Source organism: Penaeus monodon, chromosome 4, assembly GCF_015228065.2.
Source record: "Penaeus monodon isolate SGIC_2016 chromosome 4, NSTDA_Pmon_1, whole genome shotgun sequence".
Classification (NCBI taxonomy): Eukaryota; Metazoa; Arthropoda; class Malacostraca; order Decapoda; family Penaeidae; genus Penaeus; species Penaeus monodon.
Genome location: NC_051389.1, coordinates 16,174,654 through 16,184,653, shown reverse-complemented (window position 1 = coordinate 16,184,653; position 10,000 = coordinate 16,174,654). Strand labels below are relative to the sequence as shown.

The following is a 10,000-nucleotide window of genomic DNA, read 5'->3' as shown; positions in this document are numbered from 1 at the left end:
CTCTCCCGCCTCCGTCCTCTGTCACCCTCTCCTTTAGTTCGCTCCCTTACTCTATGTTTCTGTGTCTGTCAGTCTGTTCTGCTGGCTGTCTCTGTGCTTCTCTCTCCCTCTCCCTTTTTTTCCCCGTTTCTCTCTCTCTCTCTCTCTCTCTCTCTCTCTCTCTCTCTCTCTCTCTCTCTCTCTCTCTCTCTCTCTCTCTCTCTCTCTCTCTCTCTAACTCACTCACTCTCTCTCTCTCTCTCTCTCTCTCTCTCTCTCTCTCTCTCTCTCGGCTTCTTTTTTTCTCTCCTTTCTTCTCTCTTTCTCTCTCTTCCCATTCCTTTTTCCTAGATTAAGAGAATGAAAAAGTGCGTGAACCCAAGAAGAGAGAACAGCAAAATGAATGATGAATAAATAAAAATGAGAATAAACACAAAAAGACAGACGAAAAGACAAATAGTGCACAGACTTGCAATTGACGTATTCCGGGAGTTGCATCTTCTTCGGAATCGCATAATTAATCCCTTGAGCAACAATTACACCTTTCAGGTTGACGTAATTAATCACTTGGACTGTAATTGTGCATCTTGTATTGCGAATTTCTTCATTGTTATTATTTTTATCTCTACGGAATTCTTCGCAATAAAATCTCTTAAGGCATAGTAGCTACGTAAAGACTTTTTTTTATATAATTCTGTTAATGAATGCATTTATCACTCCTGTATGCATTTTGCTCATAATTCGTCACACATTGCATACGTTGATGGTCGAGTTGCAGAATGAGTGCGTGCGTGCGTGCGTACATGCGTGCGTGTGTGCCAAGGGACCAGATGCGTCAATAAGCGAAACGATTAAACCTCGTTAGGGGGGGGAAATGGATTTTGGAGGTGGAGAATTTTAAAATGTTTGTTTTCGATTGGAAGGATGGGGTACAAAGGGGTGTTTGGGTTTTCATCTGTGGGTATGGTAAGGGATCGTGTATGTGGTACGATGAGCCTTCAGAAACTTGTCTTCAGCTCGATTAAAGTTGCTTGTTGTTTCTTGTGTTTCTCTGTCTCTCTTTTCAAGGGCATACGTGTGTCTTGGTATGTTTCCTTCCCACCTTCTCTTTGTTTCTTTGTTTCTTCAAATTCTCCTCTCTCTCTCTCTCTCTCTCTCTCTCTCTCTCTCTCTCTCTCTCTCTCTCTCTCTCTCTCTCTCTCTCTCTCTCTCTCTCTCTCTCTCTCCCCTTTCCCCTCTCTCTCTCTCTCTCTCTCATTCCCTCTCTCCTCTCTCTCTCCTCTCTCCTCTCTCTCCCTCCCTCTCTCTCTCTCTCCTCTCTTCTCTCTCTCTACTCTCTCTCTCTCTCTCTCTCTCTCTCTCTCTCTCTCCTCTCATCCTCCTCCCTCCCTCCATTTCCCTCTCTTCCTCTCCCCCTCTCCCTCCCTCCCTCCCTCCTGTTTTTCCCTCCTTCACTCACTCACTCATTCACTTTCATTGTTTCTGCAAGCACTCATTTCTCGGTTCATTATGAAAATACCGCGACAAAAAATATGAAGAAGAGAAAATAAATCAAGAAAGAGAGAATAAAAAAATGAGCAGAGAGAGGAGGAAGGAGAGATAAGGAGAAAGGCGGTCGTTAAACCTTCTGATGCAAGACATTAGATTTTACGACTCCTGTAATCGCGCAAGACCAGCCGATAAACTGTTGAAGAGACAGAAATTCCAGCTTCAGGCGGAGATCGTAGTGGTTTGAGTAAAAAAAAAAATGTATTTATATATATGTTTGTATCAGTTCGTTCGCTTCCTTTTTGTTTAAATGTTTTTGTTTTTGTGGCGTCTGTTTTTTTCCCCTTCATTATTTGTGTGTATATGCTGTCTGAGTCCCTACTTCAGAAAGCACGGGAATGTAAACCAGGGATCATTATCGTGGGGGGGTTGTAATGCCGCGGTGTAAAATTATCTGAGTCTCCCATAAGTTTGAGTCGTTTTCTCAGACGTTTATCGCTTGGCCGTTTTCTATGACGGATGGTAGTGAGGGTCCACAACTGCTGGATCGTTTTTTTTTGTGCGTTATAGTTGATGGGCGTTTGGGGAGGTATTTTTGATCGTTTCGCTGTCTGTGTAAACATTTTTTTGTGTGGGGGGGTTTGGATATTTATACGATATATGTATATATGTTTTTATGTGATGTCTGTTTATCATATATATTCCATATATACATATGAAAAAAAATCTACCTCCTAAAACAGAAATTTAAAACTAGGTTGGGATCATAGTTCTGTGCAAAGAACAAAAATAATGGCAGGGCAATTAATGGCAATAGTTATTAGTGTCCCTAGCATTATCATCAGCGGTAACATTATAATGACATAGTGTATAATGACGATAATGATAAAAACAGCAACCGTACCTAGAAATAAGGACATCACACTTTTAATCTGCTACCAGCAAATATCAATCCAAAATTATAAAAGTACGATTTTCACGTTCTAATTTTTCCCTTGATGGTTTTTCAGGTTATCTTCTACGACTCGGACTGGAACCCGACGGTGGACCAGCAGGCCATGGACCGCGCTCACAGGCTGGGCCAGACCAAGCAGGTCACGGTGTACAGGCTGGTTTGCAAGGCCACCATCGAGGAGCGAATCCTGCAGAGGGCCAGGGAGAAGAGCGAGGTGAGTGGGCTCGTGGATTTTAAAAATAACCGTTTATTTATTCATTTATATTGTTTTTCATTCCTTTTTTATTGGGGGGGGAGGGGGCTAGGGTCAGTTTGAGAGGGTGTTTTTTTCAGGGGGAGGGGGGAGTTGGACTTTGGGGGAATGTGTTGTGTGATATTTTGTTTGGTCAGAATGTTAGGGTTTTAGATTTTCCGCTGTTGTTCTGAAGGCGATTTCTTAAAGTAATGTTTATTTTGTTTTTGTTGCTTGGTCCACCCTTTTGTTTTGTTATTGAAGGTGTCTACATATTACAGGTAAGGTACGTTTCGTTATTGCTATTATGATCATTCTGTTTTGTTATAATAATTATTGATTAATTATCATCATCATCAATCATTGTTGTCATTAATATTATTGTTATTGTTGTTCATATTACTGTTATTGTTGTTGTGGCTGTTGCAAGTATATTTGATATTGAGCTGTAAGCATTCGTTGTGAAGTGAAATGAAACGAAGTGAAGCCAAGTTAAGGCTTTCTTTCGGCGAGTCCTCTTTCGCCAGGCGGTGAAAGCGGAAGAAGGCTTCCCCAGGGGATGTTTTTGCCAATTGCAAATCCTTTGACAACTGCGCATGTTTTGCCGTTTACAGCTCTTCTTCTTTTTTTTTTTACTCATTCCGTTGCTTCTTTTTAACTGAAATTGTGTGTGTATATATATATATATATATATATATATATATATATATATATATATATATATATATGTATATATATATATATATATATATATATATATATATATAGACATAGACATATATATGCCGTGATAAAATTGCTCTATATGTGTATGTATGTGCGATCATATGTTCATGTGTCTGTCCGTGCGTGCGCGTGTGTTGTGTGTAAACGAGCTAGATGAGCCATTGGTGATATGTATATAACTTGTAATGAGCCTCTTAATGACCTCCTTGATTGCGTAACTCGTATGCTGTTCCCCTCGGCTGTTTCCCCTCTCGACCCCCCTCCCGTTCCCACGAACTCAGGGCAGTGGAGGGGGGGGCGGAGAAACAGACTGGCAGAGAGTGACAGAGAAACGGAAGAGAGAGAGAGAGAGAGAGAGAGAGAGAGAGAGAGAGAGAGAGAGAGAGAGATAGTGAGTGAGTGAGTGAGAGTGGGGAAAGGACAGGAAAGATTAGAGAGTGAGAAACAAGAGGAGAAAGATGTGAAGAGATGTTCTTTGTGAGAAGGAAACAGACAGACAAACAAACAAGGCTGTAGGCCTGGGGCTGGGGAGGGCCAGGTGTGTAGTTAGGGTAGTAAGGGGAAGGGGGAAAGGGGGAGGGGAAGCAGGCGTCAAGTCCTCCATCATCGTAAGCGCCGCTGGCACTCACGAATGCCATTATCTTGTCATCATGGCACTGATTTTGCACGACTCTCCGCTCTTTGTTCTTTGCTTTTCTTGCTCTTGTTTACATTTTCCTGGTTTTCTCCTAATTGTGCGTATGCGTGTGTGTGTGCGTGCGTGTTTGTGCGAGTGCATGCGTGCGTGCGTGTTGGTGCGCGTATGTCCATTTATATGTACAGGATATGCACGCACACGTGTGCGTAATTATAGACATCCGCGCGCACACACACAAATACACACACACCGACAAAGAAACGCATAGACACCTCACACACAGAAACCATCAAAGAGAATCACGCCGAGTTAAACGAAGCAGGACCCAGCACAGCATTTGCAGCAGCTGTTGGAGGGGAGCTGCGAAGGAGGGGCGGAAGATAGAGGGAGAGATGGAGGAGGAGGAGGAAGATAAAGACGAGGAAGAGGAAGAATAAGAAGAGAGAGAGAGAGAGAGAGAGAGAGAGAGAGAGAGAGAGAGAGAGAGAGAGAGAGAGAGAGAGAGAGAGACGCTGGGGGTGAACGGAGCTTGCTATAAGCTTGATGGAAGATCTCGAGAGAAGGTGGGGGAAGGTGGAGTTAGGGGGGGAGAGGTAGTAAGATGTCATTAACAAGGAATCGAGAGAGAACTCTTTTCTTTCATTCATTCTTTCTTTTCTTCTTTTTATATGGCAGAGGAGTGGTGATAAAGGAGGAGGACAGAGACAAGAGCGGAAGGAGAGAAAGAAGGGAGAAAGAGAAAGAGAAAAAGAGGAGGAAAGGGAAGAGTAGGAAAGACGATAAAAATAAGTGATTAGGAAGGGAAACAAAATAGGGAGATAACTAAGGGATTGAATGAACACGAGCATCACTGCGACTCCATATTATTATGGATTTTCTTTCTCGAGATATGCACTTTTTGTCACTTTATCTATCTGTGTAGCTTAGTCTTCCATCCTGTGTGTTAGTTTACCCCCTCCCGTCTACTCGCTTTGCATGTTCATCTCTATTTTTCTTTCTTTTTCATCTCATTTCCCTCTTTATCTCCCTAAATGTCTCTCTTCTTGTCTGTCATACTGTTAATCCACCAGTCTTAGGTTTAAATCGGAAGATAAAGACGAATGCTTCAGGGAGAAAGAGTTTTTCCTCTGTTTCCTTCGTTCCCTCCTTCATATTCTCCTCCTCCTCTTCGTGTCCCTCCACGACTCTTTCATTTCCAAATCCGCCACCTTCTTTTATTCCTTTCTTTCGTGCTCTTCTTCGCCTCATCTTCTTTCGTCCTCTTCTTCGCCTCCTTCACCCCCCCCCCCCTCCTCTTCTTCCGTCTCTTCCACCTCCATCTCCTCCTTCGTCGCCGCCTCCACCTCCGTCTCCGTCTGCGTGGGAAAGCTTTGAACTCGGCCCCGCTGTTGTGTGCTTGTGGTGGCGATAGCGCTTTCTTTATAATTGATAGCGTTTTCATGGTGATTCTAGACTAGAATGGGGGTAGGGACGTCTAAGGTAGGGGGATTGGGGATTAGGAGGAAGAGGAGAAGGAGGAAGAGGGAGAGGTAGAAGAAGAAGAAGGAGGAGGAGGAGGAGGAGGAGGAGGAGGAGGAGGAGGAGGAGGAGGAGGAGGAGGAGGAGGAGGAGGGAGGAGAAGAAGAAGAAGAAGAAGAAGAAGAAGGAGAAGGAGAAGAAGAAGATGAGGAGAAGAAGAAGAAGAGGAGGAGGAGGAGGAGGGATAATGGAAGGGTAAGAGGGGAAGAGTATCGAGTTGGTTTGGGGTTGGGGGGGGAGTGGAGTGGGGTTTGTGGGAGGGGAAGAGGGAGCGGGATTTCTGTTCTGATAGAAGTTCGTGTGGGGTAAAATAGTCCTGTTTCTAGGGGCAATAAGTAGTGTTGGTCTCTCTCTCTCTCTCTCCCCTCTCCTCTCCTCTCCCCTCTCCTCTCTTTTCTCTCTCTTCTCTCCCTCTCTCCTCTTCTCTCCTCTTCTCTCTCTCCCCCCCTCTCCCCTCCCCCACCCCCCCCCCCCCTCTCTCTCCTCCCTCTCCCTCTCCCCCTCTCTCTCCCCCCCTCTCCTCCTCTCTCCTCTCCTCTCCCTCTCTCTCCCCTCCCTCTCTCTTTCCCCCCTCCTCTCTCTCCCTCTCTCTCCCTCCTCTCCCCTCTCTCTTCTCTCCTCTATCTCATCTCCTCTCTCTCCTCTCCTCTCTCTCTCTCTCCTCTCTCCTTCCTTCCCCCCCCCTTCCCTCCTCCCCTCCTCTCTTCCCTCCTCCCTCTCCCATTATCATCTCGCGATAACTTCACCCCCTGGAAATTTTCCTCTCTCTCAATCTTTTTGCCACAATTTTGCATCCTTAGATGTCCACGCACACGTACAGGGCATAGGTGCACATGATTGCACGCAATGTCACACGTACGGGGCATAGGTGCACATGATTGTACGCAAAGTCACACGTACGGGGCATTGGTGCACATGATTGTACGCAAAGTCACACGTACAGGGCATAGGTGCACATGATTGTACGCAAAGTCACACGTACATGGTGGTGCGCGGAAGGGTCGTGCACAAATACATACGATATATACGGTAGGAAAAAGGGAAATGTGAATAAAGAGAGAAATGGGAATGAGGAGAAGGAAAGAGAGAGAGAGAGGAAGAACGAAAGGAAGAGAGAGAGAGAAGACGAACGAGGGGAATTAGACGATAGAGAAACATAACGAGGGGAGATAAGAGCGTGGGAGAAAAACGAGACGAGGAAAGAGGGGAATTGGATAGATAGGGAAGAATAATGAGAGAGAGAGAGAGAAAGAAAGAAAAGGGGGGGACGGGTAGAGTAATTGAGGATAGATGCTAAGGGAAATGTAGCGAACGGAAAGCAGGAGCAGGAGAGAAAAAGAAAGAGAGACAGGGAGAAAATGCAGAAGAGAGAGAGACAAAGAAAAGAAGAAGGAAGAGGCGAGAAGGCAAGGGAAGGGAATGATATAGACGGCGAAGAATAACGAATAGAGATAAGCGAGCGCAAGGGGGAAAGGGGGAGGGGAGCGAGGGGAGCCGAGAAAGGCCTCGCCCCCAGCAGCAGCAGCAGCAGGAGGCTCGTATGTCGGCTGCAATGCGCCCGTTGAACTGGCTATTACGGGTAATTGTGTAATTGCAATCAGTGTTAATTACATGCGGGCAGTCTCCGTGTGTCAACTTTTTTTGTGTGTGGGGGGGGGGGGCATGGGGGTGCTTCCAATTTATTAGGCAGCGCGATCGAACCCGTTTCGGGCATTTTCCCGATTCTCGCTTTCTTATTTTTCACTCCTTCCGTCCCTCTTTCACACACATACATACATGCATTTATATATATATATATATATATATATATATATATATATATATATATATATATACACACACACACACACACAAATATATATATATACATATATATACATATATATACATATATATATATATATATACATAATATACATATATATACATATATAAATATATATACATATATACATATATGTATATATACATTCATACATACACACATATACATATATATATATATATATATATACATACACACGCACACACACACACACACATACATGCATAACATATATATAAATTTGTGTTTGTTTGTTTGCGCGTGCGTGCGTGCGCAGATGTTTATAGGTATGTAAGTAGGTAAGTGGAGGAGGTAAAATTAAGGTCAGTATAAATTGAGTCATAGCCAGTGACTGTCGATCCAGTAAGGGGGGGGGATGTTCCGGGAACCGAGCTGAAACGTTAAATATGTTTCAACTCTTTCTTGCAATCTTCCTCTATTTTGCTGTATCTCATCCTTCCTCTCTGTTTCTCTATCACTTTATCTATTTGTATCCGCTCAAATATAACTACCACATCGTCTCTCTGTCTGTCAGTGCTACTCCCTGTTTCCTACCCTCCCCCATTCTCCCCCCTACCGTGCAAAAAAAAAAAAGCTGCATTTATAATTAATGCGATAAACGACCGCCCGTTATGTGGGCGGTTTCACGCCGTTCGAGCGCCCACGTGATGGATTATGATGACATTCGTAGTGGTAGACCCACCGCCTGCCCTCACGCCCACCCGCCCACCGGCCCCCGAGGTCATTAGGGTTGTGAGTCCCGGGCGCTTGTGGGCGGGGTCAGTTCGTCCGGGCTGTGGGTGTGGGTAGGGTTGGGGGGAGGGGCGTGGGTAGAGGCAGAGGGGAGGGGGCGTGGAACAGGGGCAGGAGAACTGTTTGTTGAGTTGTTTGTTTGTTTGTTTGTATGTCTGTTTGTGTGTGTATGTATTTATCCTCCTCTTTATTTACTTTGCTTCTTTCGTATATTTTAAGTTGAGTAATTTGCCCCTTGTATTTTACGTTATTTAAGTTTTGCAGAACTTCCGACTTGCGAATTATTTTCAGCCCTTATTAGTGTAGTTATTAATAGCCTCCTCGTTGCAAACGACGCGATAACAAATGATGTTATTGATACGGGGAATGATAAAGCAAATTTAATTATAATAGTTAACCCTTGAGACAAATGTTGATACGATAGATAATGGCCGTCCATTGATTAAGTTACTTCCGCTGTTTGATAAGTTTATTGGTGTTGTTGATAGCAACTGATAATCCATTAGTTATTGTCTTTAGTACAGTGGGTGGTGTGTGATACGAGTGTATTAGAATCATATACATTGCAGAGCTGTATTACAAATTGCGTGTTGGGGGAATTTTATATTGTGTAGGTGTTTTGATTATCGCCTTTTAATTGTTCTGATAAAGTTTTCTTTTTTATATTTTCGTCAAGATTGTTTTTTGTTAATTCGAGTTTATTGGTATTTATTGTATTATATTATCACTATTTTACGTCATATTTTATCATTATCACTTGATCGAACAGATGTCATTTTACTAATTTCCCCATTTTAATTTCCCAATTAATTTGCACTCACTGTTTTTAATTTCCTTTTCATTTTACCTCGATTGATTAACCCGACTCCGCGAAATAGATTCGGTTAGGGCGCTCTCGTGATGGGACATGCAATTCACGTGCAGTTTGCAATGTCCGTCAAGGTGATTCATGCACTCTGGTGAGCCATAATTTTTCTTTGGAGGGGGAGGGGGGAGGGGAGGGGGAGGTGTTTCTTGTCATTTGTTTTTAGTTATTTGTTGATTTGTTCATAATGTATATTGTCTTGTACTGTTGTGTTGGGGTGTGTTGAACAAGCGCTCTCTCTCTCTCTCTCTCTCTCTCTCTCTCTCTCTCTCTCTCTCTCTCTCTCTCTCTCTCTCTCTCCCCTCTTCTCTCTCTCTCTCTCCTCTCTCTCTCTCTCTCTCTCTCTCTCTCTCTCTCTCTCTCCTTTCAGTTCATTTTCTTGTGTCTGTTTCCTTCCTTCCCATTCATACCTTTAGTTTGTCTTCTTGTTGAGCCTTCTTTTTCTCATTCTCTCATTTTATCTGTGTGTGTGCGTGCGTGTGTGTGTGTGTGTGTGTGTGTGTGTGTGTGTGTGTGTTGTGTGTGTGTGTGTGTGTGTGTGTGTGTGTGTGTGTGTGTGTGTGGTATTTTATTTATCCTTTAACCTCAGCCTACCTTTCCCACGTCCATTATGTAACATAGGTAAAGGGGGAAGGGGGGGGGGAGTCACGTGACCATCAAAGGTGCGAACGTTAGTCGGTTGTTTGTCACGCTATTTGTCACGTTGTTTGTCATGCTGTTCACGCCTGACGCGGCCGTTATTCACGCGCTCTTTGATTATACCCGTTTTAATTAATCCTTAATAACACCCTCCCTGCACCTCCTCCCCTCCCCTCCTCTTCCCCCTGCCCCCTCTTCTCCCCTCTGCCCTCTCCCCTCTCCCCTCTTTTCTCCCTTACCTGTCACTATCTCTCTCTCTCTCTCTCTCTCTCTCTCTCTCTCTCTCTCTCTCTCTCTCTCTCTCTCTCTCTGTATGCGTTTTTGTCTATGGTGTGTCCACCTGTCCCTCCCCCCACCTTCCTCCTTCCCCTACCCAGTCCCTC

The 10,000-nt window shown here is 44.2% G+C and overlaps 1 protein-coding gene across 1 annotated transcript in view; it reads left to right on the top strand.

The window, feature by feature from the left end:
* The window catches only part of LOC119572470 (chromatin-remodeling ATPase INO80-like), a 225,168-nt gene that overhangs the window by 114,250 nt on the left and 100,918 nt on the right, over window positions 1-10,000 (top strand). Inside the window, exon 27 of the mRNA XM_037919581.1 lies at window positions 2,478-2,636. Coding sequence (XP_037775509.1) covers window positions 2,478-2,636 — 159 coding nt within the window. The remainder of the gene's footprint in view (window positions 1-2,477; window positions 2,637-10,000) is intronic.